Consider the following 27689-nt stretch of genomic DNA (forward strand, 5'->3'; position numbering starts at 1 on the left):
CTTTCCTGAGCTGTGTGAGTGGCTGAGCTGTGTGAGTGCCTGAGCTGTGTGAGTGGCTGAGCTGTGTGAGTACCTGAGCTGTGTGAGTGCCTGAGCTGTGTGAGTGCCTGAGCTGTGTGAGTGGCTGAGCTGTGTGAGTGCCTGAGCTGTGTGAGTGGCTGAGCTGTGTGAGTACCTGAGCTGTGTGAGTGGCTGAGCTGTGTGAGTACCTGAGCTGTGTGAGTGGCTGAGCTGTGTGAGGACTCTTGCCTGGACTGGAACATTCTTCTTGCCCTGACTGTGTGCTGCTGGTAGGCAGCTTATCTTAGGTAAGATAGGGAGGGAGGAGCAGGCAAACAGTGTCAGTTACACTCAACAGTGAGCTTTCGTTTGTTTTCTGTGCCTGCATTTGAAAAGTCATTTAAGTTTCATATCAAAATGAAAGTCCCAGTGAGATCATGGTATGATCATCTGCTGTTGCATTGCTACTCAGTACTGGTGGAGTCTGATCATTTTTTGATCCTTATAATCATCATATAACTATGGAATTCCTATAATCAGATACACTATATGGCCAAAAGTATGTGGATACCCCTCCTAATTATTGAGTTCAGGTGTTTCAGCCACAATTGTTAACAGGTGCATAAAATCCCTGCTAGGTCTGCCCCGGTCAACTGTAAGTGCTATTATTGTCAAGTGGAAGCATCTAGGAGCAACAACAGCTCAGCCACAAAGCGGTAGACCACATAAACTTACACAGCGAGGCCGCCGAGTGCTGAAGCACGTAGCATGTAAAAACCACCTATCCTCTGTTTAATCACTCACTACAGAGTAGCAAACTGTCTCTGGCTGCAACATCAGCACAAGAACTGTGCGTCGGAAGCTTCACGAAGTGGGTTTCCATGGCCGAGCAGCTGCACAAAAGCCCAACATCAATGTGCGCAATGCAAAGCGATGGCTGGAGTGGTGCAAAGCACCCTGCCACTGGACTCTGGAGCAGTGGAAACGCGCTCTCTGGAGTGATGAATCATGCTTCACTATCTGGCAGTCTGATAGACAAATCTGGGTTTGCTGGATGTCAGGAGAGCACAGTACCTACTATAAAGTTCGATGGAGGAGGGATAATGGTCTGGGGCTGTTTTTCAGGGTTTGGGCAAGGTCCCTTAGTTCCGGTGAAGGGTAACATTAATGCCACAGCATACAAAGACATTTTAGTCAATTGTATGCTTCCAACTTTGTGGCAATAGTTTGGGGAAGGCCCTTTCCTGTTCCAGCATGACTGTGTCCCTGTGCACAATGCAACGTCCATAAAGACAAGTTTGGTGTGGAGGAACTCCAGTGGCCTGCACGGAGCCCTGATCTCTACCCCACTGAACACCTTTGGGATGAATTAGAACGCTGATTGCGAGCCAGGCCTTCTCACCCAACATCAGTGCCTGACCTCACAAATGCTCTTTTGGCTGAATGGGCACAAATTCCCATAGACACGCTCCAAAATCTTGTGGAAAGCCTTCCCAGAAGAGTGGAGGCTGTTATAGCTGCAACAGGGAGGGGGAAACTCCATATTAATGCCCATGGTTTTGGAATGGGATGTCCAATAAGCTCATATAGGTGTGATGGTCAGATGTACTTTTGGCCATATTGTCATGACTGCGGCGTCTTAGCTGGTTGTTTTCTTTTCCCTGTCCATGTGCTTTTGTTTTTCCTTGTGTTCTAGCCCTGCCCTGCTCTCCGCCCTGTCTCCGCCCACCTAATTGTCTCTACCTGCCTGCCTGCACACCTGCATCCCATCTCCTCATCAGCCTTGCCCTATATCTTCCCTGCTTGGTTCTTGTATCGTCGCTAGTTCGTCTCAGTTATCTGTTTCGCTACAAGCTGTTTTTCCTGTTCTGCCTGCCAGCCTGTTTCACCGATCTTGCCTGTTTCCCTCGACTGTGTTTTTGGATCTGTTTGGTACTGTTAGCCGTGCTTTTCTGGTTTTCCGACTTCGCCTGTTTTGACTACATTTTCTGGATTCCCCGTATTGGCTTAATTATACTTCGCTTTGTGCACCCCATTCCGCTGTCTGCGCCTGAGTCCCTGCCTGAGTTCTGACACATATAGTGTACATATTCATTCACATGTGATTTAGGTTTTTTGTTCATCGGACAAACACAATTTCATGGCTGGAGTTAGTGTCACCTAGTCCTAGTAGGATTTTTTTTTTTTTTTTGCTGATTTAGGTAGTTGTTGAGGTAATTTTGGCGTACACCTATGAAAATGAGCAAAGGTTGAGTGTACAGTTCAGTAAGGAGACATAGTGAATTCTGAAAACAGAACTTTGTTGATAATTCATATGGAACATGCACATACATGTAATCTTTACAGGCTTTTGTCTCTGGCATTCTGTCTGCCCCCACACTGGAGGAAATGCACCAATACCCAGCATGCCTTGCTGCAGCAGGCCAGGAGCAGCAGCAGCTAATGCTGATGGAGGTGGAGGTAGGAATCACCTTTCACTGCTAGCTGGGTACAGCTCAATGGGCAGCTGAATCTTTCTTTGAGAAGAAAGAAACCATTCTCCCAATGACTCTGTAACTGCCAGTCTGCTGCTGAAGAAAACCATCCACATCTCCATCCAGACTGCAGTACAGAGGAACTCACTCCACAGCAAGGGATGCAGGGACTTTAGTAAATCTCCACTCTTGATGCTGTGCAGGGAAATATATAAATATATAATATAATATAAATGCACCCCCCTCCACACACATACGCATGCGCACACATACACACACACACACACACACACACACAAATGCCAGGGAAGGTATGCAGGTGAGTTAGACCAAAGACTGTACCTGCCTGTTGCTTGTGTGCATACAGGGGAACCATACTAGAGCAAAAATCACGAGTGAGATTGGACATGGTGTAAGCAGTTGAAATAATGCATTTACAAACTATTTAAATACTAAAAATTTACATTTACATTTATTCATTTGGCAGATGCTTTTATCCAAGGCGACTTACAACACAAGTAACAGGGTAGTAAATTTCAATAAGCATACGTCTGGTTGTTCTTAAACTCCAATGAGGAACTTTGTCAGCTGACAGAGAAGCTTGTTTCTATTCTTACAGAAAACACAGAAGCTTGTTTCAGCTGTCACGGTAAGCACAGAAGGGATAACCACCATGGGACACAGTCTCGAGAACTAATTTTTGGCTGTACATTTAGCAAGAGTAGCAGTTTAATTATGCCTCATTCAGTCAGAGATTTTTTTTCACTTGTCTGTGTATAATGCATTCCACAGCCACAAAAACATACTAATGTCAGCATGTGACTGTACTGTCCATCAGATCTGCAGAGTAATATTCCATCCAGGCAGAGCAAACCACAGATACAAGCTGAAGCAGAAGTGTGTGTGAAAGGTTTCAGCCTCAGACCCAGACTGAGGAAATGAGAACAGCACTGAACACAGAGCACTCTGGGAGCTGCTTCCCTCTCTTTAGCCTGTAGCATGTTTACCTCAGATGACGGCAGCACCATTGTAGGTCTGAGCCACTAGTTTCTCCATGTGATTCACCTCCTACCCATCAGCCTTGATCTGGTTTCTTCAGTTTCCTTTACTGTGCAAACCAATGAATATAAACAATAACACACAAACAATAAAAATATGTATTTATGTATATCTGTACTGTTCGTATATCTGTTGAATAGTATCCTAAGGTGAAGTTCCTTCTAGAGTAGCATCACTCTTTCAGTTAATATTACAGAAGTGGCCTTTGCATTTATTAACATTTACTGCAGCTGAAAGCTTCTAGGAGATTTTAAAAGTGAACTGCACAATCAAATCATACATTCAATTCAATTCATTTTGATTCAATTTTATCTGTATAGCGCTTTTTACAACACAAAGTAGCTTTACATTGTTACCAGGCCTGAGATCCCCTGAGAGCAAGCCTACGTCAACAGTAGCAAGAAAAAACTCTCTAACTAACAGGACGAAACCTTGAGCAGAACCCGGCTCAGAGGGGGAGCCCATCTGCTTCTGGCCAGCACCTGGGCAGATAGAATTACAGAGAATACTGAAGTTGTATCACATACTTAACCAGGGGGTTATATTCGAATTTCACCGCTAGTCCAAACCAAACCGGAGATATAAAAGCCCCCCCCCCCAAACCCCAAAATAAACAAACTACATGACTTACATTTGATAGCAAGTAGCTCAGTGGTATCTCAACCGATTCTAACCAATCAATGCTTAACTGATAGATCTGTTTGCATAGATTGCAACGATATCTGTGGTTCCTCGCTAGTCCCAACCAATCCTGAGTAAATGCGCTTAGTGTTACCCCTGGGACCCAAAGGGTTAATATGTAGTTTCTAATCTGAAGATACTGTATTTAAAAAAGTGTTTCTGATGGATTTCAAATTTTAGACTTTAGTCTTCAAAAGACATGATTACACCATTATCGTATAGATCTGCAATTTTACGAATTCCTTTGTTTGCCCAGATTTTAAAACCCACGTCTTTAGTGCCAGGTATAAACCTGCTGTTACCCCTGAAACCTGCTGAATTGGGACGGGGAATAACTTTTCCTTTCAAGTTCCCTTGTATCTCCTTCAAGTTCCATGGGCTGATAGTTGAGAGAACAGGAAGTCCATGGTTGAGTGTGCATGTGATATCTGATCACACAGACGCTAACCGAAACGACACATCCCTTACTGCCCATTCTGCTAGTTTCAGAAAGTTCTGGTACTTCTTATAAATCAGGAGTAAGTAAACCTTTTGTCCTTTCTGACAGCTTTAAAATGAACAAAATGTACATTTTACACCATTACACACTGATCTGGGGCTAAACAGGGAATGCTGGAGTTAGAGCATTAGAGGAAGAGACAGCAGAAGTGTGTACAGGAATCCAGAACATATCTTGGTAAGTATGAGATTATAGGGATCATGGGATTAACATTGAGGATTAATATTTGTTAGCAATTTAACCTGATAGGAATTTGTGATTTGTCTGTTATTTAAATTACCAATAAAGGATATTCTGCCATGGTTTCAGAATGAGCTGGTTTGAAGAAAAGGGTGTATGTTTTTTTTTAACTGATTCCCATTGTTACTGTCCATCTCAAATGAAAAAGCATTAGAATCTTTAGCATTCCTGCAAGAAAAGTCTCCCAGTTCAAATTTTTTTTTTTGTTAAGTAAATAAATGTAAATGTAAATGTAAGTGATTTCGAATATCATGTTATTTGTTAAATTAGTTCCCTTGCCTGTTAAGATTTGTAAGGATCAAAGATATTATAATACTAATTATAATGATGTGAGAATTACTGGGACAAGCCAGGCTAATTCCTGGTGTCAATTATTTTTATTTTCCAGGGCATTGGGATTTCCCAGTTTTGCTGTTTTTATTAGTGTCAATGTTACTAGCCATAACAGATTCTAACAGCTTTAATAGTGACTATAGCAAATTGTTTTAACAAGCTACAAGAAGTCCTCCCATTCAGAACAACCATCCTCCCAATAGTGATGTACAAAAATGAAGTTGGTCTGTCAGCCTGTGGTAAGTCGCTGAATCTGTGTGTTTACAGGTCTGCTGATCTGGGTCAGAAACCCGCTGGTCCACACCAGGCCAGACTCCTGAGGAGGGGGGTGTGGCCCCTGAAATGAGTCTCTCTGGAGGAGTGTAAGGACGGGAGTGTGGCCCCTGAAAAGAGTCTCTCTGGAGAGTGTGAGACCCATGATGAGGCAATGGATCCTGAGAGTAAGAGGTGAGAGGAGCTCTGTGTGTGTGTGTGTGTGTGTGTGTGTGTGTGTGTATACATGCATGTGCATGTCACATCTAAATATGCACATCAGCATCCCCTTCCTGATTCCTTAAAGGTCTGTGTGCTGTTTACAGGGTCCAGCTGGAGAGAGCAGACTCACCTGTACCCAGCTGTCTGTCTGTGAAGAGTGCCTGGTCAATGGAACAACCAATCAAATTCAGTGGGGAAATTTCTACTGATAAAAAGTGAGCTCAATGTTTTTTTTGTTTTTTTTTAGGAATGCTTGGGAATTTCTCTGGATTTGGTCTTATCTCTTCCTTCTCTTTTTGACATAAATGTTATATGTTGTATATAACAAAATTCAATTGCTGTAAAACACATTAATGAAATACCTACACTACTGAAATGTAAACACATTTAATAATAATAAATAAAAATCAATAATAAGTCAATAAATCAATGACAAAACTAAGAAGGACAATCGTCTTGACACTGAAAGGTAAGAGGAGCTTTTGATGTGTGTGTGTGTGTCAGGGCTCAGGCAAGGACTCAGACGCGGACCACGGGAGCTTCGGGTTCCAAGCGGCTTTATTGCGATTGTAAGGCAAAATCATGAATCCAGAACAGGCAGGGTCAAGACCAGGAAGGCAATCAGTGAGCAAAACCGGGGTCAGGAACAGGAGCAGGCAGGGTCAGGAACCAGGCAGGCAGGCAATCAGGCAATCGGGGCAAGGCAGCAGGCAGGAACAGGGTCGGGGCACAGGCAGGGTAGAAAACGGGAGACAAGCAGGGAAGACATAGGGCAGTGCTGATGAGGTAATGGGAAGCAGGTGGGCAGGCAGGCAGGTGAAGACCAACAGGCAATCAGGCGCGTGGAGACAGGGCGGAGGGCGGGGCAGGGCTGGAACACAAGGAAAAACAGTAAACAGAAGCACATAGACCAGAATGACGGAGGGAAAAACATGAACACAACAACTAGGGGGCAGGAGCACTGACAGTGTGTGTGTGTGTGAGAGAGAGAGTGTGAGCGTGAGAGTGTGATATCTCAGTCTGTCTCCTTCCCTACTTTTTAAGCATGATTAGATGAAAGGCCTGTGTTCTGTATGTGCTGTTGACAGAGTCCAGGTGGAGAGAGCAGACTCACCTGCACCCAGCTGCCTGTCTGTGAAGAGTGACCAGTCAATGGATCATCCACTCCAATTAGGAAAGGGAGCCTTTTCCACAAATCAAAAGTGAGATCAAAGATTAAGTCTGTATACTTTATTTGTAAGGCATGAAAAACATCCCCATTTATTATTATCAGTAGTAGAAGCATCAGTAGTAGTAGCTTTATCAGTAGCATTGCATTATTGTACAGCTGTATTTCTGGCTTTTCCAGGTGTGCACAGGGGTGAACAGTAAGGTCTCTCTTTTCACGTTTTATTCACAGAGTCCAGTTGGAGAGATCAGAGTCAGTGACGCCCAGCAGTCAGTCTGCCCAGAGTCACCGGATGGATTTGTCATCAATATTCAAGGTGGGGTCTCTATCGTTTTGCATTCATTCAATCTCTCATAAAGATGTGGTATATGTTTTATGAATATGTGATCCTACACTTCGCACATGTAATCACTCACCTCTCAATGCTGGTTACATTTTAAAAGATACAAAACAGGTTTATTTTAGCGAAAAATCTGCACACTGTTTGCTCCCACAACCGTCTTATTGTGACTGTTTTTGCAGTTACCTTCTTAATGACCAACTACTGCCTTCAAGCCATTTGACCCCCAAATAAAAATAGATGGACAGGACTGTCCGCCTGAAGTGACCCCTACATATCAACCAACTTAATAGGTGATCACACCCATTCATGCTTTTAACAACGATTCATCAGTGAATATATCTTATTTTCTGTTTTTCATTTTAGGTGCTTGAAGACATGCTTATCAAGTTGGTGCAGGACAAGCTGAAAAAGCTCCAGGGTGATCTGAGTCGGGATTACCCAGAATGCTTTGAGAGTCATCTGGAGGATCCTGATGTCCTGGATGAAGTCTACAAGATGCTGGAGAACTGTGTCAGAGAGGGGGCTGTGAAGGTCATAGTGCACATCCTGAGGAACATGAACCACAAGGATGCTGCTGACACACTGGAGCAAAGTAAGAGTTTCTGTCTCTGTGCATCTTTGATTTGGCAGTGAAGAATGCTTAAAATCGCTGAACAATATCTGCAGTGGAAGCAGGTGATATACAGTATATGCTGAATTATATGAATGATTTTGGATGAAGTAATACATGATATAACCACCTGTGGTAACTGATTGTATGAAAATTTTGTAAAGGAATATATAGAGGTTTTTAACTTCTTGATGATCCTGATTTCTTTTAAATCGTCAGCATCCTAAATGACAGTTCCATTTATTGATATTTACTATGTTATACTAAATAATGTTGGTTAATTGAGTAATTGACTGAGTGGTGTTCAGTGGCTGAACTGATTGCATATTAATAAAGTTCCAGTTTTACCTGCCTGTCTGATACCCGATATTTCCAGCAGGTACTGTTTAATCTGTTTTATCCTAAGCCTACGTCAGGTCATATCCATCCAGTTCTGCCTCACTTGCTTCTGTTATTAAATCTTCTTCAAGAAACCTTGATGTCATTTTCAAACAAAATCTCAGCTTCGATCAACATAACAAACAAGCCCCTAGATTACTGTAATGCCTGGTATACCTATTTTAATTGCCAAACCTTCTTCAAGTAGTTTCAAATTAGCAGCAATGCAATTGACCAGGACAAACATGAGGTCATATATTACCTCAATTGTAGCTTATCTACACTGGCTGCCTCTGACTAGATTTTAAAATCTTCTAATCATTTAAAAGACACTACATGGTCTGGCACCTGAATACACCACAGAGCTTTGAAAACCCTTCAGTTCTCTGAGGCCTCTTAGGTCCTCAAATAGGGCCCTGTTAGCTGTTCCAGAGTCATAACTGAAGAAACAGGGAGATCATATTCTCTCAGTTTTAACTGCCAGACTCTTCCTCTTAACATTAGAACTGCTACACTATTATCTGAAGGATTTGAGATATGACATTATACAGTCATGCAATAAATGGGCAAACCTGGACCATTTTGCACCACATCATTGCAAGTTTTTCAATATCCTCAATAATATTTCTCCTCATTAGTGTGTCTGAAAAACCTAGAAGCTTCAGGCTAATTGCCAAACTGCTGCCCACCAACACTTTATGTACATTCATGTCCATTCCATTTGCTTGCCACTGATACCAGCATAGCTTATAGCTTAAAGCTCCTGCTACAGTGGGTGAACAATCACATGGCTATTGTCTCCCGTTCTACACATGTACCTATCATTAATTTCAGTCAGTGTGCATGTGTACCTGTCTGCATACATTAGATTGTCTGATCTCAAATTCATATGCATATTCACATTTATGTGTCTCTGTGTGGGAGAATAAATTCCTTTGTCTTTCCATGTATCATATGTATGCTTTGTAAGCATACAAAGTATATGTGCTCAGAATGGGGCAGTAAGCAAATTAACACATTTGTTCTGTGTTTTTTCTTTCATGTATATTATCAGATCTACTCCTGAGAAAGTGCCAGTATAATCTCAAATGCATTCTGAAGGAGAAGTTTGAACATGTTTTTGAAGGGATTGCCAAGCAGGGAAGTGCTACAGATCTCAGAAAGATCTACACAGAGCTCTACATAACAGAGGGTGGAAGTGGAGATGTCAATAATGAACATGAAGTGAGACAGGTTGAGATGGCATCAAAGAAATCATTCATTCAGAAGACTGCTATCAAATGCAATGACATCTTTAAACCCTTACCTGGAAGAGAGAAGCACATGAGAACTGTGCTGACAAAGGGGATTGCTGGCATTGGAAAAACAGTCTCTGTGCAGAAGTTCATTCTGGACTGGGCAGATGGAAAAGCAAACCAGGATGTTGATTTAATGTTTCCTCTACCTTTCCGAGAGCTAAATTTGTTGAAGTATGGTAGACATAGTTTCATACAACTGCTTCATCACTTCTTCCCAGAAGTCAAAGAGTTTGACTCAATTAAAATTCAACACTGCAAAATCTTGTTCATCTTTGATGGGCTGGATGAGTGTCGACTTCCCTTAGATTTCCAGAAAAATCAGGGCTGGTATGATGTCACAGAGCCAACATCAGTGGACGTGCTGCTGACAAGCCTCATTAAGGGGAATCTGCTTCCCCCTGCTCTCCTCTGGATCACCACCCGACCAGCAGCAGCCAGTCAGATCCCTCCTGAGTGTGTCCACCAGGTTACAGAGGTACGAGGTTTTAATGATCCACAGAAGGAGGAGTACTTCATGAAGAGATTCAGTGATCAGAACCTGGCCAGCAGAATTATCACACATATAAAGTCATCAAGGAGCCTCTACATCATGTGTCACATACCAGTCTTCTGTTGGATTGCAGTGACTGTTCTTGAGCAAATGATGGGTGAATCAGACAGTGGAGAAATCCCTAAGACTCTGACTCAAATGTACACACACTTCCTGCTCATTCAGATAAACATAAAGAACCAAAAGTATGTCAACAAACAAGAGGCAAAGCTACACAGGCTGTTAGAGTCAGACAAAGAAGTCATTCTGAAACTGGGAAAGCTGGCTTTCAGCAACCTAGAAAAGGGAAATCTCATTTTCTATGGAGAAGACCTGAGAGAGTTTGGTATTGACACCAGTAAAGCCTCACTGTTCTCTGGAGTGTGCACAAAAATCTTCAAAGAAGAGTTTGGGCTATATCAGGGGAAAGTCTATTGCTTTGTGCATCTGAGTGTTCAGGAGTATCTTGCTGCTCTATATGTGTTTCTCTCATATAGAAACAAAAACAGAAATGCACTGCACCAAAACCAATCCCTCCTCAGCAAATTCAGTGGCGTATTCAAGGACATACCAATGTCTGACTTCCTCATGGGTGCAGTGGATCAGGCCTTACAGAGTGAGAATGGACACCTGGACCTTTTCCTCCGCTTCCTTCTTGGCCTCTCACTAGACTCCAATCAGACTCTCTTACGAGGCCTACTGACACAGACAGGAAGCAGCTTACAGAGCATTGAGAAAACAGTCCAGTATGTTAAAGAGAAGATCAGGGAGAATCTCTCTCCAGAGAGGACCATCAATCTGTTCCACTGTCTGAATGAATTGAATGATCATTCTCTAGTGGAGGAAATCCAAAGTTTCCTGAGCTCAGGAAGTCTTTCAAGAAAAGAGCTCTCACCTGCACAGTGGTCAGCTCTGGTCTTTGTGTTACTGACATCAGAAGAGGAGCTGGATGTATTTGACTTGAAGAAATACATCATATCAGATGAAGGTCTTCTGAGGCTGCTGCCAGTGGTGAAGGCCTCTAGAACAGCTCTGTGAGTTCTATTAGAATTGATATGATACCTACATGACTGGATTTCTGTAATATCGTTGCAGTTCTGAAAAGTGTAATATAGATACAGTATATAGATAGAATAATGTCATTGCATGACCCTGCTCACCCTGTTCTGATAATGCAGAGAGCAATATTTCTGTGTAGTTAACGTCCATGATGGTCATGGACACATTGAAGTGGACATGAGGAGTTGGCTGTAATTCTGACAGGACAGCCACACCCAGCTCCTACACGTTGTCTGGGAGACAGGGACGGGGACAGGGAGGGTGTTGAAATTATCTGATATGATTTGGTCAGTTCTTGATTGATTTAATATATCATTTTGACTCATAAAGAGTGCAATCTACATTTAATAAACATATCTGTCCAGTAAATGCAGTTGATTCTAAAACGCAAAAAGAATGGATGAAACACATTAAATATTAATGTTTAATATGGATGTTAATATAGTATGTAATAATGTAACGTGGATGTAATATAGGTAGAATAATCTCATTGCATGACCTTGTTCTCATAGTGTCCATAGTGTACAAAGATCAATGTCTCTGTAGTTACTGTGCATGATGGTCATGGACACATTGAAGTGTACATGAGGAGTTGGCTGTAATTCTGACAGGACAGCCACGTCCAGCTTCTATGCGTTGTTTGGGGGACAGGGGGATCTGTGGAATTTTCTGATATGACATAGGGCTGGACAATATGGCTAAAAAAACTCATATCTTGATATGCTCAAGAGAAATGGCAATATACAATACAATGAAAACCTTAAAGTATAATGTGAAAGTATCAGTATTTATTTGTAACACCAAAAACACAGCATACTGTATTTCTGAGTATTAAAATATTCAGATACTGTATATCTAAGTAGTATTTTAAAAAGTAATAAAAACATAAGACAATTGCACACACAGTGTTAGCGCCGGTGATCGGGACACAAACGCGGACCGCAGGATGTTCCGGTTCCAGGCGATTAATGAAAGGGACAGGCAGTTCGTAAATCCAGAGACAGGCAGGGTTCGAAACACAGAAGCAATCCGGGGGCAAATCCAAAATCGGGAGTCAGGGAGAACAGGGTCAGGAACCAGGCAGGTGAGTGAGTCACATCAGATCCAAACGGCAGGCAGAAATCGTGGTCGGGAAACAGGCAGGATCGGCAATGTAGCAATAACTCACGAGAAACAAACCGCGGGGACGAGACAGATGACACACACTGAAACGAACTAGCAACAAGACAGAGACACGCAGGGAAGATATAGGGCTGGGGTGACGAGGAGATGGGATGGGACTTCATGTTCCAGACCTGGACAAACAGCTCATTATTTCTGCCATTACATAAACAAGCAGGCTGGTACAACATCTGGAGCAGTGCATGCTGGGTACAGTTCAGTGATTGACAGCACTGATCTCTAACATTGCTGCAAAGACAACTCCCAGTTTCAGCCTATGAGAGTCATATCTGCTGGTTCCACCATGTTTATAATCCTCTATTATGGCACATGCTGCAGAAATCTCCCTGAAGGTCAGAGGTCATACAATGTAGCCAATCAGATCATTCATGTGATGGTGACAAAATGTGAAAAGACATTATGATGTAGATGAAGTAATCCCATTCCCTGAGCCTGTCCTGATAAAATAAAGATCAATGTATCTCCATAGTTACTGTGCAGTTCTGATGCTCATGAACACACCCAGTCACAGCTGAGGAGTCAGCTGTCAATCTGACAGGAGAGACATGACCAACTCCTGTAAGTTGTGTGAAATTACCTGATATGAAATTATTTCTTTTCCAGAATGAACAGCTGTAACATCAGTAAGAAATGCTGTGAAGCGCTGGCCTCAGCTATCAGCTCAAACTCCTCCAGTCTGAGAGAGCTGGACCTGAGTGACAATGAGCTGCAGGATTCAGGAGTGGAGCTGCTCTCTGCTGGACTGAGGAATCCACACTGTAAACTGGAGACACTGAGGTCAGTTCTAGATTGATTTAATATAGCAGTATGAATTATAAAAAGCAAAACATCCCTTAACAGAATCAGATTTGTCAAGCAAAAATTATTGTTTCATAAAATACTAATTACAATAAATGTATGAAATGGACATTTGTCTTAAAAATAACATTTTGAAAAATATTTATTCAAGAAATGTGCCATGATTAAGATATCACTGGAGGTCATTATTTCTGAGCGGCTCTCTGATATTTGTTGCTGCAGATGCTATAGTGCAGCATTGCAGGTGCTGTTTGATGGTGAGCTTGTCCATTGTGTTCAACACTGCCTCCTAGGGGCCTTGCTGTGATTTAAATTTAGTTCCTGTCTCCTTTGTTCTTCAGGATGTGATACTTACCTGTCAATTGATATAGCCAATGGTGTGCATGGACTTAGTTATATTGTACCTTTTTTTCTAGAAAAAAAAGTCTCATTCTGTGGTAATCAGCAATTCATGAATTACTTTTCACTTTCACATTTCATATTCTTAAGGGCTTTTTATAGATTATATTGGACCATTACACTCTTTTGTGATTCATAGGTTTTACATCCTTTGACAGTTTTCCCTGGCCTTGAGTTCCCTTTTATCTGAGTTTATGTCCAAGATTACTGGTTGGTGGAAGGTTTATGCCTTCATGTGCCATAACTGCTCATATATCTCATAATTTCTGTCATTATGTCAGAAGCAGCACATACTAGGTACCGCCTGTCTTTCAGTGATTGACAGCACTGATCTCTAACACTGCTATGAAGATAAGACCTAGTGTCTGTGTATTAGAAGAATTTCTGCTACGTCCACAATGATTACTTTCCTCTAAGATGACAAACAGCTGAAGAAATCTCTCTCTGTTGTGCCAGTCAATATGCCATAGCCCAGCAGATCATTGTGTGATTACAACATATTATCACTGTATAATACAGATGGAATGATCCCTTTTTCTTACCCTATTCTGAGCCAATCCTGATACTCTAAAGATCAGTGGATCTGTGTAGTTACTGTGCAGCTCTGATTCTCATAAACACACCCAGTCAAACCTGAGGAGTCAGTTTTAATTCTAACAGGAGAGACATGCCCAGTATCTGTAGGTTGTGTGGGGGCAGGGGGGTATGTGGAGTTATCTGACGTGAAATGATTTCCTTTCCAGGATGAACAGCTGTAACCTCAGTAAGAACTGCGGTGAAGCTCTGGCCTCAGCTATCAGCTCAAACTCCTCCAGTCTGAGAGAGCTGGACCTGAGTAACAATGAGCTGCAGGATACAGGAGTGGAGCTGCTCTCTGCTGGACTGGGGAATCCACACTGTAAACTGGAGACACTGAGGTCAGTTTGTCAGGGTGTCAAGGTAAAGGTCAGATGTAAAGATGTTAAGGAGTTATTGGCCATTGGCCCTAAACAGTTCAAATACATAAAATATACCAATATCTGGTGTAATTGTTGTACATATCATGACATGAGTCAGTGTATCAGCAATGGTAATGGCATTGTTTACATTTTACTTGTGAATGTTCATGTAAGATATTGTCATTTTGATATACTTAATATTAAACATCTCAGAAATGACAGCCAATAAACTGTTATTGTTGCCCTGTAACAGGAATTCAAATGCCTTAATGTGTGTTGAGTATGTAGAGAGTAGTCTGTCTAATGAAAGCCCTTCCACAGTAGATCACTGGTTTACCACCAGGCTCTTGAAAAAGCTGAAATCTGTCTCACAAAATCGGCAGCAATGCATGCTGGGAACAATATCCAGATCTCCTGTTCATCAGTTATTGACATTATTTATGTCAAATATTGACTGCATCTTTGATACCTGAAATTACCTATACAGACAGCTCCCAGTCTCATTTACAGATAGAGGATTTCATTTTCATTCTCTTTCTCAGAGCTTAGCATTAGCCAATCTAGATAACATAAAAAAAAATCTGTGTGGGTAAAACAGAATAGAGTAGCAAGTTTTGCCAGTTTTGTAATTTCTAAAAATGATCATTTTATCATATAAACAGTTATCTGATTTGATCTGAGCCTTCTACCATCCTATGCAGTCAGTATTACATTTGCATTACATTACATCATTTAGAAGATGCTCTTACCCAGGGCAACCTCCAAATAAATATATTACAATGCGAGAGTAGTTGTCGAAAAATATTATAAGAGGTCAGTAAAATACTGAGTTAAGTGTGAAACTAGTGTGGAGTGCTTTTTTTCATGAATAGAAAATAGGAATAAATACAATAGATAGAGAGGAAGGTAGACTTGAGATACAGCTTGAACAGATGAGTTTTCAGCTTTCTCTTGAAGGTACCCAGGGAGTCTGTTATATGAATCTCAACAGGAAGCTCATTCCACCAGTGTGGGGCAAGTACTGAGTAGAGGGAGGTTGGAGAGATGCCTCACATGTATTTCGGGACACAGAGGTGACCAGAGGTAGCAAAGTGCAGCACTTACTGGCTAGTAGGCCTTGATCATGTCCTGTATGTAACGGGGGGCTGATCCATTGAGTCCCTTAAAGGTTAGTAACAAGGTCTTGAACTTGATCCTTGCTGCAACTGGTAGCCAGTGGAGGGACTCAAAGAGAGATGTGACATGGGCCTGCCTGGGGAGGTTAAACATCAGGGGGGCTGCTGCATTCTGGATAAGCTGCAGAGGTCAAATGGCATATGCTGGAAACATCAAGCAGCTGTTGAGTTGCCGTAGTCCAGACGTGACAGGATGAGAGTCTGGGTCACGACTTGGGCTGTGTATATGGAAAGGTATGGTCTGATCTTTCCTAATGCTGAATAAAAGGAATCTGCAGACCTGGTTGTGGCAGCAGTTTGCTCCTTGAAAGACACCCTGCAGTCCAAGATTACTACTGTTTTTTTTGCAGCTGTAGTTGCCATTCCCTTTGGATCGTCAACGCAAATTGAGAGGTTCCTTGGAGGAGACATATCTGCTGGTGTAAATAGCAGTGGATCTGTGTAGTTACGTGATTATTTACATTTACATTTATTCATTTGGCAGACGCTTTTATCCAAAGCGACTTACATAGGTTACAGTTCTTTACAATGTTATTCATTTATACAGCTGGATATTTACTGAGACAGTTGCGGGTTAAGTACCTTGCCCAAGGGTACAGCAGCAGTGTCCCAGCGGGGATTGAACCGGCATCCTTTCGGTTACGAGTCCTGCTCCTTAACCACTATGCTATACTGCCGTCCGATTATAGATCAGGGGTACTCAATAGGCAGACTCCGGTCCAAATCTGGACCCAAATACAATTTAATCTGGACCAAGACCTAAATCTACACAATAACTGTCGTCTAGATCGGTTTTTAATAGCGCACACAACAAAAGATTTTTTTTTAAGAGATTCCATGCTGTTCTCAAAGCAGTTCATGTTTCGTCATCTGCCAGGTCCAATCATAGCAGCTGTAACAGCATCATTATGACAATGTTACAGTCTACACTCAAGTCAGATAGCTACTCAAATTATCAACCGGCCATCTGTCATCGGCGTTTGCAAGCTAGGTCGCAGATGTTCACATTCATACCGAAAGAGTAAAAATGGCATGTTCAAAATCGTCCAATTCCAAGAAAAGAAAGGTTGATAGTGAAAACCGGGCGTTTAAAACTGAGTGGACTGAAAAATACGTGTCCATACCCCCCCGAGGGAAGCACGAAATCAATGGGCTTAATTTGTAATGAGACGGCAGCTGTTGTGAAGAATGGCAACGTTAAGCACCACTATGACACCAAACGTGTATTTTGAACAAAATTATCCCCAGAGCACAGAGGGAAGAACCACAAAACTAAACTTGCAGAAAAAAAGAATCACTTCTCCCATTAAAACTACAATGCTTTTTGTACATAGTTTGGGAGGTTTTGGGACTTATCATTTTTGTACATAGTTCTGTACTTGGTGGAACTTTGTTTGATTGACCTGCCTTTCTCTGGACCTTCGACTCTGTGGAAATTTGGTAAGTGGACCTCTAAGACATATTTGAGTACTCCTGATTGATATACTAGTCTTGGCAAAACTGTAGAAATGACTTTTGTGAATATTATTTTTCAGAAATACTCCCAACAGAGTAGTATTGTAGTAAGAACAGTCACTTCTCACTGAAATGATCTGGGTATTTTGTGCTGAGAGGATGAAGAGCTTTTCTCCTTCTCTCTGCAGGCTGTCACTGTGTGGAGTCACAGAGAGAGGCTGTGTTTCTTTGGCTTCAGCTCTTAATTCAAACCCCTCACACCTGAGGGAGCTGGATCTGAGCTACAATCACCCAGGATACTCAGGAGTGAGAGCACTCTCTGCTGGACTGGAGGATCCCAACTGTAAACTGCAGAAACTGAGGTGAAATATCAATCCACTATATCACCAGGGTTGGGGTCTGTGTTGATTTGAATTGAAATTCATAGAAAACTAATGAATTCACTCAGAAGTGGAGAATTTGGTGGATGGCTGGAGGGCAAAAAACATCATATCTTAAAAAATGTAATAAATACATCAGGATATAAGGAGACAACTGAGGTTTGTTACCCCCATAGTGCTGGCCCTGGGTACAGGTACAGGATCGTGTAATTCTAATCAAACAAAATAACTGTGGATATTACATTTACATTTACATTTATTTATTTAGCAGACGCTTTTATCCAAAGCGACTTACAAAAGTGCATACAGTAGGTACAGCGACAGTACGGGGACAGGATGTGTACAGTTCCACAATGAGACAGTTCTCAGCTGAGAGCAAGGTCTGTTTAGGTGTCTTCAACCACACCTTGGTGAATGATTAACACCATCTCAATGCATGTAGATGCATATCAATTATTCCAATTTTATTCCTTATAGCACGTTTAAGATCAACATTGACCCAAAGCACTGAACATGTAGCATAACGCAATTTATTTCAGAGGGAAAAAAACAGAAAACCCAGAAAAATGGAAAATTATTCCCTGACCCCCAGAAAAGGCTATAGAGAGACTTTTGGAAAAACTAGAACTTTTAACCTTGGGATAACATAAAAGGCCATCTGTCCATTGTCAGGTGAACATTTGTTTTGAATGTGGTCATCTTGGCATTGAATATAATCAGTAATCTCCAATTAGGATATCACTAATTTGGCCAAATGTTTTCAAATTTACTCTCAAACATAGCATTTCAAACTACAATGATCAAATAATTATAAATGTATACATTATTACTTTTGAAGTTTTGCAGTACTGTAAGAGTTTGTGGGATCTGCCTATGGGCTTGAGTAAGGGACCTTATGGAATTTAAATTCAGGAACTGAACTGGTCAGGAGAGGGAATTGAATTCAAGGAATTGTTGTGGAAGAACTTTGAATTGGGAATTGCATTTTTTATTGATTAAAAATTGGAATTGAGTGGAACTGAAAAGATTCTGAATTAAAATAATTGGTCTAGAACTGCAGTTGAATATATGGCATTTACAAGGGGGAGGAAGTGAGTTTCCACACTACACTTCATAGACAGGTGTGTCACTCAATCACCGTCTGGTTTTCTGGTTTTCCTGCAGTGTGGACCGTGTTGGAGAGAGCAGGAGCAAACAGAGGCTGCTGAAATGTGAGTTTATTTGAAGTAAATATTGATCTATTTCAGAAACACAGAGATGTCCTCACCATCGAAAATGTCCAGAATATTCCAAAAATGTATACTATGCATTTCCTTCTAGATTTTACATATTCTAGATTTTTAGATTTCTTCATGTTCTAGATTTTTTAGATCAAGACAACAGTTATGGAGACTGATACAAACTAATCACAATGTCATTTAATTGGGCATGGGTTACATTTAACCCTCCTCTTGTGTTCCAGGCAAATATGACCTATTTACAATTTTTATGTCTGAACATTTTACTTTATTTCATCTGATTAGAATAAAACTTCATGACATTTTCCACACAGACCATCTGAAAACACAATAAATTTAGATAATTTCATTAAATTTTGGGGGGTTTGTTTAACATTTGTACATTTTTGGTGTTCCCCGTCAGAAAATGACTGGCCATTGGAAATTAATGGGTGAGTAGGAGAAAAAGAGAGAAATTGAGAGTTCAGGAGCACCATCCATCAGATGGACACAGAGCAGGAGCGCCATCCATCAGATGGACACACTGCCACGTCCAAACCCCATATGTGCATGTGTGCGTACACACACACATGTTGATGAAAAGATCTAATGCAACATCTAATGATAAAATATGCATAATAAGATATTTATAAACAGTTATAAATGGTCGGTCATTTTTGACCAGGAACACAAAAGTAAGTAGCATGAAATGAACACAACACGATGGTTCATTTTTACACAGTATTTATTTGTTATTTTTTTTTTCTTTCTAAATTCAGTGTCAAAGCATTGAAAACAGAAAAAAAAACAAACATATTTGCCTCAGTTTGCTACTCAGGCACATCATGGTTAGATTCAATCTCAGCCAATGTCTCATGCATAAAAAAATCATCCAACTAGAAGGACCGTTGATGATGGTAGTAGAATACACCAGTCTTTCTCACAGTTAATGGTCTAAGAAATCGATAATGCTATTGAATGAAGAAACAAAATCAATGTATGAATATGAGCAAATAAGATTTTTAGTATAGTTTCCCATATTTCAGTTTTTTACATTTTATGTTTGTGTGTGGGGGGATTCTCTCTCCCTCCTGTCTGCAGATGCCTGCCAGCTCACACTGGATCCCAGCACAGCACACAGAAGGCTGTCTCTGTCTGAGGGGAACAGGAAGGTGACACAGGAGATAAAGGAGCAACCATATCCTGATCATCCAGAGAGATTTGACCACTGGGCCCAGGTGCTGTGCAGAGAGGGTCTGTCTGGGCGCTGCTACTGGGAGGCTGAGTGGAGTGGGAGTTGGGCTCGTATAGGAGTGGCATATAAAGGAATCAGCAGGGAAGGAAGACATATAGATATTCTTCTTGGATACAATGACAAGTCTTGGTGTTTGATCTGCCGCAGTGATGGTTACTCTGTCTGGCACAATAAAAAGAAAACTCCCATATCTACCCCTCCCTCCACCTCCTGCAGAGTAGGAGTGTATCTGGACTGGCCGGCCGGCACTCTGTCCTTCTACAGCGTCTCCTCTGATACACTGACCCTCCTGCACACATTCCGCACCACATTCACTGAGCCCCTCTATCCTGGGTTTGGGGTTGACTCCTCTGTGTCTCTGTGCCAGGAAAGGAGTGGGAAATGACTGTCTCCTTGGATACAATAGCAAGTCCTGGTGTTGGTGCTACTCTCAGGGGCATTACTCTGTGAGGCACAACGAAGAGGAAACTCCCATACCCGTCCCCTCATCCCCCTCCCACAGAGTAGGAGTGTATCTGGACTGGCCGGCCGGCACTCTGTCCTTCTACAGCGTCTCCTCTGACACACTGACCCTCCTGCACACATTCCACACCACATTCACATTCAGCTGTTGAGATGTCAGGATTGGCTGAAATAAACAGGACTGTAAATTATATTTGTTGTTTCTTTAATAAAGTGGGTTGATGGACACTCCTTATGAACAGAATACTGGAATATTTTTCATCCTTATTTGACTGTTAGCTACAGTAATTAGATTTGAAAGTGGTTATTTTTTACTCACCTACTAGGGTGATTTGTAGCACTGATATCTTTCCATATCATTTATTGATACAGCTGATATCTACTGAAGTGATTCAAGTTAAACACCAAGAACAACAGCAGTGTCCCACCTTTGGGTTCAAACCTCAGCCCTGAACCAAGACGCCCCACTGTACACACAGTGTCACATAGCTACACACAAACACAGCACACTTCTCCAAAATGGCTCTCTGTGGAAACAGTAGATGTGATGCAAGGATTCATTTGCAGAAGTGATTCTCCTACCTCAGTTCCTTTCATAAGTTCAGGCAGGAAGTCAAAGAAACAGAGACAGCAGCACAACAGCTCTGAACGCTGCTCACAACTTAAAAGAAAACACAAATTAGAGAAATAACAGAATCTGTTTCTCTTTTTTTCAGTGCTATAAATGTGAACAGTCCCAGAAGTGCCTTGCCTTTTGATTACAGTTTTTTATGATTGCTTACACACTAAAATTAAAACTTTCCCACAATTAGCAAAACCTTACACTCAAGGAGCAAAACACCGGCCCAGATTTGCAGAACTGTAAGCACAGCCTCACACTTTTTGCAAAACACTACACACAGTGATTTGCAAAACACTAAAAAGCAAAGGCTTTCAAATGAACACACCAATTGGTTAAACACAGTCACCAGGTGTGCACACACACAGGTGCTTAATTGTAGACACACTAATCAGGTTAAAGCACTATAAAAAGGCAACAGGTAAGTTCACCTGTCTTCAACAAAAATGGAAGGTGTCAGAGGAAGAGGGAGAGTGCAGATGACAGGGGGAATCCGGAGAAAACAAGGTGGAGGAAGAGGAAGAGGTAGAGGCCAAGGTAGAGGAAGAGGTAGAGGGAGAGGAAGACCTGGAGGAGGGGTAGGACGTGCACAAAGAAGAAGACAACCAAATCTGTCTAATGAAATTCGTGCTACACTTGTGGACCATGTAATAAACCAGGGACTAACACTGCGGGAGGCTGGACTAAGAGTACAGCCTAACCTAAGCAGGTACACGGTGGCATCAATAGTTCGGACATTTCATCAAGAGCACAGGTGAGAAACTTATCTTCTGTCAACAGAAAATCCATAGCTTACTGCATGTACTATATCAACAGTTTTGGTATCTATTCCTGTATCATTTTACAGTAAGCTACATGTATTTTGTTTGGCCTACATAGGATTGAACGTCAAGAACACCACGGAGGGAGGGGCCCCCATATTCACACAGGAGCAAGAAAGAGAGATCATAAACCTCGTTTTGGCCAATAATGAAATCAGACTTAGAGAAATTCAAACCCATATTGTAAGTGTCTCTGCTGTCAGTAATGCTGCTAACTCACCACTGTGTCTCTGCTGTCAGTACTGCTGCGTCTCTGCTGTCAGTACTGCTGCTAACTCACCGCTGTGTCCCTGCTGTCAGTACTGCTGCTAACTCACCACTGTCTCTGCTGTCAGTACTGCTGCTAACTCACCACTGTGTCTCTGCTGTCAGTACTGCTGCTAACTCACCACTGTGTCTCTGCTGTCAGTGCTGCTGCTAACTCACCACTGTGTCTCTGCTGTCAGTACTGCTGCTAACTCACCACTGTGTCTCTGCTGTCAGTACTGCTGCGTCTCTGCTGTCAGTACTGCTGCTAACTCACCACTGTGTCTCTGCTGTCAGTGCTGCTGCTAACTCACCACTGTGTCTCTGCTGTCAGTACTGCTGCTAACTCACTACTGTGTTTCTGCTGTCAGTACTACTGCTAACTCACCGCTGTGTCTCTGCTGTCAGTACTGCTGCGTCTCTGCTGTCAGTACTACAGCTCTATGCTGCGCAGTTTTCAAACAAATGAATTTTTTTAATGAATTTTCTCAGTGCCCTGCATGGACTGGTTCACTGTTCTAAAAGATTTGTTCATTTGATTCACCAGTCAGGCAGCCTATCCAATATGCTTTAAGGGACAACTACATCAGCCTTTAGAAATCTGAAAAAAGACTGTGAGTGGATGAAAAGTCACATTAGGGCAGGCTGTTGTCTAGGGCTCTAGGCAGCCTATCAGAACTAATAGTCATTGAACGTAAACACCCCCAATCAGTGAAAGAATCAGTACAGAGCACAATGATTCTCATTCAGTGCCTGCAGTTTGTTCCTTATCCAGTTCTTTCACCTTACCAAATCATTTCTGATTCATTCAGTCTGTCAGTACATTCAGCATCATGTTCAGTAAATCTCTTTCAGTTCAGTGCGTTTCCCTCTTCAACCACAGGGGGACTCCACCAGTCATCATACTGTGCAATTTAATACGCAGCCTACAAAATTACTCTGTTATGGAAAAGTCTTCTACTTGAGACTGTGGTATATAGGCGAATTACTAATGAAGTTGGTTAATAGGTTTAGGTTATTATAGAATTAATAGCCTACTTTAGTTTTAGTGGTATAGTGCAAATATGCTAAAACTATCCAGAAATGACACTAAAGAATATATAGTTTGTGTCAGGGCTCCGCCCTCCTAGCTGTGGTGTTTTTGTTTTTCCCTGTCCATGTGCTTTTGTTTTTCCTTGTGTTCCAGCCCCGCCCCGCTCCCCGCCTGGTCCCCGCCCACCTGATTGCCCCATTACCTTCACCTGCCTGCCTGCTCACCTGCATCTCATCTCCTCATCAGCCCAGCCCTATTTCTACCCTGCTTGTTCCTGTCTTGTTTGCCAGTTCGTCTCAGTGTTTTCGTACCTGTTTCGTTCCCGCAGTTTTTTGGATTTCTGTATTCTCCGTGCCTGACTCTGCCTGCCCTTCGTCTTCGTTTCCTGCCTGCCGTTTTGTCCCTTTGCCTGATTGTTTGCCTGCCCGGTTCCTGATCCTGCCTGCTTCTGTTACTGACCCTGTTTTTGTCCACGGACTGCCTTCCGGTTTTCGACCCTGCCTGCTTTTGGTTTTGCTACTTTCCTGCCGTCATTATAAACCCGCCTGCAACCTGAAGCTCTCTTGGTCTGCGACTGAGTCCCTGCCTGAGTCCTTACAGTACGAACTGGCCTCGATGGACTCAGCAGACCTGCTGCAACTGCTGCAACTGCAGCAGCTGAGCCAGGAGAACTGCCCCGCACCGCCTGTGGCAGCTCCCCCGTCTGCCCCGCCAGCTCTCCCGTGCCAGGAGCCCCGATTGCCACCTCCCGAATGTTACGCGGGGAATCCCGGAACCTGTCGGTCGTTCCTCTCCCAGTGCTCCCTGGTTTTCGAACTCCAACCCTCCACGTTTCCCACGGACCGGGCGAGGATCGCCTACGTGATTACCCTGTTGACGGGACGTGCCAGGGAGTGGGGCACTGCGGTCTGGGATGTCGACGCCCCTTTCTGCCACTCCTTCGCCACCTTCGCCGAGGAGATGAGGAAGGTCTTCGACCGCTCCAAACACGGTCGTGAAGCCGCGAGGGAGATGCTCCTGATCCGCCAGGGGCGCCAGTCGGTGTCTGACTACGCAATCGATTTCCGCACCCTCGCTGCCTCCACTGGGTGGAACACGGAGGCACAGTATGACACCTTTCTCCACGGCCTTTCGGAGACCATCAAGGACGAGCTGACCACTCGGGAGTTGCCGGTCAGCTTTGACGCCTTGGTGGATCTGGCTATCCGCGTTGACCAGCGCCTGTCACAGCGGCAGCGGGAGAGAGGAGCCAGTGAACCGCGGAGCCCCTCCCGTGAGCCCCTACCCACTCCAGCAACGCACAGCCCTGCTACACCGCCGCCTGTTTTCCCGGAGCTGATGCAAGTCGACCGCACTCGCCTGACTCGCCTGTCCCCGGCTGAGCGTCAGAGGAGGATCAGCGCCGGGGCGTGCCTGTACTGTGGTCAACCTGGGCATTTCGTGGCAACCTGCCCAGCAAAAAGCCAGAGGTCACCTGTAGCAAGGGGACTACAGGTGAGCATCACCCCCTTAAGCCAGTCCTCTGAAGTCCGCCCTCTGTTTTCTGCCACGTTGCTCGTCGAGGATCAGCCTCACCCGGTCTCCATCCTGATTGACTCGGGGGCCGATGGGAGCTTCATCGATGCCAACCTGGCGGCCCAGCTGCAACTGCCCCGGGTCCCGCTGCACTCGCCTCTGGAGGCCCATGCCATCACCGGGGCCCCGCTGGTCCGCATCACCCACGCCACTCCCCCCGTGGGCTTCCTCATCTCCGGCAACCATCGCGAGGAGATAGTACTGCACGTCATTGATACCCCGCAAGCTTCCATAGTCCTGGGTCATCCCTGGCTGGCGCGACATAACCCCCACATCGACTGGCAGGGCAACAAGATCCTGGGCTGGAGTCCGTTCTGCCACTCCCACTGTCTGCATGAGGCCCTAGCTCCTGTGTCACCTGTCGCTTGCGCACCAGAGGAGTTTCCGGACCTCTCGGCAGTGCCGCCGGAGTATCTGGACCTGAAGCCTGTGTTCAGTAAGTCCCATGCAGCCTCGCTTCCCCCTCATCGTCCTTATGATTGTGCGATCGACCTCCTGCCTGGCTCCTCACCACCTAGGGGGCGTCTGTACTCCCTATCCCTGCCGGAGACTGAGGCCATGAATCGCTACATCCAGGAGTCCCTAGCAGCTGGAATTATTCGCCCGTCTTCCTCACCTGCCGGGGCTGGCTTCTTCTTTGTTGGGAAGAAGGACGGCTCTCTTCGTCCGTGCATTGATTACCGGGGTCTCAATGCCATTACTGTGAAAAACCGCTACCCCCTTCCGCTCCTGTCCTCTGCTTTTGAGTCGCTGCAGGGGGCCACCATCTTCACCAAACTCGACCTCCGCAACGCCTACCACCTAGTCCGTATCCGGGAGGGAGATGAGTGGAAGACAGCCTTCAACACCTCCACCGGTCACTATGAATATTTGGTTATGCCATTCGGGTTAACTAATGCCCCTGCTGTGTTTCAGTCACTGGTGAACGATGTCCTACGGGATATGCTGAACCAGTTTGTTTTCGTCTACCTCGACGACATCCTCATTTTTTCTCGCTCCCTGTCCGAACACGTCTGGCATGTCCGTTGCGTTCTCCAGCGCCTGCTGGAGAATCACCTCTACGTCAAGGCTGAGAAGAGCGAGTTCCACCGAGACACCATCTCCTTCCTGGGTTTTGTTATCACAGCGGGTAGCATACAAATGGACCGGCGGAAGGTCCGTGCAGTGGAGGAGTGGCCCCGCCCCACCTCCCGTCGGGAGCTGCAGCGCTTCCTTGGGTTTGCCAATTTTTACCGCTGCTTCATCCGGGACTACGGCACTGTAGCAGCTCCCCTCACGGCCCTGACATCTACCAACAGGGCATTCTCCTGGACCCCGGCAGCCGAGGCAGCATTTCGCAACCTGAAAGGCCGCTTCACTTCTGCGCCCATCCTGACATAGCCTGATCCTGCCCGTCAGTTCATTGTGGAAGTGGACGCTTCGGACATAGGAGTGGGGGCCGTCCTGTCTCAGCGTTTGGCTGCTGACAACAAACTCCATCCCTGTGCGTTCTTCTCCCACCGCCTCACGCCCACCGAGCACAATTACGACATCGGCGACCGGGAGCTGCTGGCGGTGAAGCTCGCACTGGAGGAGTGGAGGCATTGGCTGGAGGGGGCAAAGACGCCGTTCCTGGTGTGGACCGACCATAAAAATCTGGAATATATCAGGTCGGCTAAACGTCTGAACCCCCGACAGGCCCGCTGGTCCCTGTTCTTTTCCCGGTTCGACTTCGCCCTGTCCTACCGACCGGGTACCAAGAACGGGAAACCTGACGCTCTCTCTCGCCAGTTCGCGTCAGCAGGCGAGACCCCAGAACCCAGCACCATCCTGCCTACCCGCGCTGCCCTCCGGACCGAGCCGGGTCCTAGCTCCTGCCCCCATAACCGCCTCTTTGTCCCTCAGTCTGTCCGATCCCAGGTCCTGCAATGGGGGCACTCGTCTAGACTTGCCTGCCACCCTGGCGCCCGACGTACTGCGGCGTTCATCGGTCAGCGGTTCTGGTGGCCCACCATGAGGGAGGACATTCCCCGCTTCGTTTCCGCCTGCTCGGTCTGCGCCCGGAATAAGACGTCCAACCAGCCACCTGCCGGTCTGCTGCAACCCCTGCCAGTTCCCCGACGACCCTGGTCCCACATCGCATTGGACTTCGTCACTGGCTTGCCCTCGTCAGATGGTAACACCACCATTCTCACCGTCGTCGACCGTTTTTCCAAGTCTGTCCACTTCATTCCGTTGCCCAAACTTCCCTCCGCCAAAGAAACAGCGCAGCTGCTTATTCTTCACGTTTTCCGGCTGCACGGCCTGCCCTCTGACGTGGTGTCTGACCGGGGTCCCCAGTTCACCTCCCACTTCTGGAGGGCATTTTGCAGATTGCTGGGCGCATCAGTCAGCTTGTCGTCGGGGTTCCACCCCCAGTCCAACGGCCAGACCGAGCGGGCGAACCAACAACTGGAGACGGTGCTGCGATGTCTGGCGTCCCAGGAGCCGTCGGCGTGGAGCCAGCACCTGCCCTGGGTGGAGTACGCCGTAAATTCCCTGCCATCTTCGTCGTCGGGGCTGTCCCCTTTCCATTGTTGCCTGGGCTACCAGCCCCCCCTGTTTCCTGCCCAGGAGGAGGAGGTCGGCGTCCCCTCGGCAGCTGCATTCATCCGGCGATGTCGCCGCACCTGGAGGCGTGCACGGCTCGCCCTGCTGCGAGCCTCAGCCCAGGCTAAGCGTTTCGCCGACCGCCACCGCTCCAAAGCCCCTCGTTATCACCAGGGTCAGCGAGTGTGGCTCTCCACCAGGGACCTTCCCCTCAGAACAGACTCCCGCAAGCTCGCCCCCCGCTTCATCGGGCCGTTCCCCATTGCTAAGGTGATCAGTCCCGCAGCGGTCCGGTTGAAGCTGCCGCTCTCGCTCCGCCGCATACATCCCACCTTCCACGTCTCGAGGATCAAGCCCGTCTTCCGCAGCCCGCTCTGTCCTGCACCCCGGGCGCCCCCGCCACCCCGCCTGATCGACGGAT

The 27689-nt window shown here is 44.9% G+C and overlaps 1 protein-coding gene across 1 annotated transcript; it reads left to right on the forward strand.

Moving 5' to 3' along the window:
• Positions 1–5713: 5713 nt before the first annotated feature.
• Positions 5714–26080, forward strand: LOC118772305 (NLR family CARD domain-containing protein 3-like). The gene is made up of 13 exons (XM_036520583.1): positions 5714–5733; positions 6849–6962; positions 7160–7244; positions 7635–7863; positions 9314–11120; positions 12931–13104; positions 14268–14441; positions 17281–17454; positions 18637–18683; positions 19791–20318; positions 25077–25129; positions 25616–25855; positions 25901–26080. The coding sequence occupies exons 1-13, from the start codon at positions 5714–5716 to the stop codon at positions 26078–26080; spliced, it is 3825 nt and encodes a 1274-aa protein (XP_036376476.1).
• Positions 26081–27689: the final 1609 nt, after the last annotated feature.

The sequence above is a fragment of the Megalops cyprinoides genome, chromosome 2 (genome assembly GCF_013368585.1).
Source record: "Megalops cyprinoides isolate fMegCyp1 chromosome 2, fMegCyp1.pri, whole genome shotgun sequence".
NCBI lineage: Eukaryota > Metazoa > Chordata > Actinopteri > Elopiformes > Megalopidae > Megalops > Megalops cyprinoides.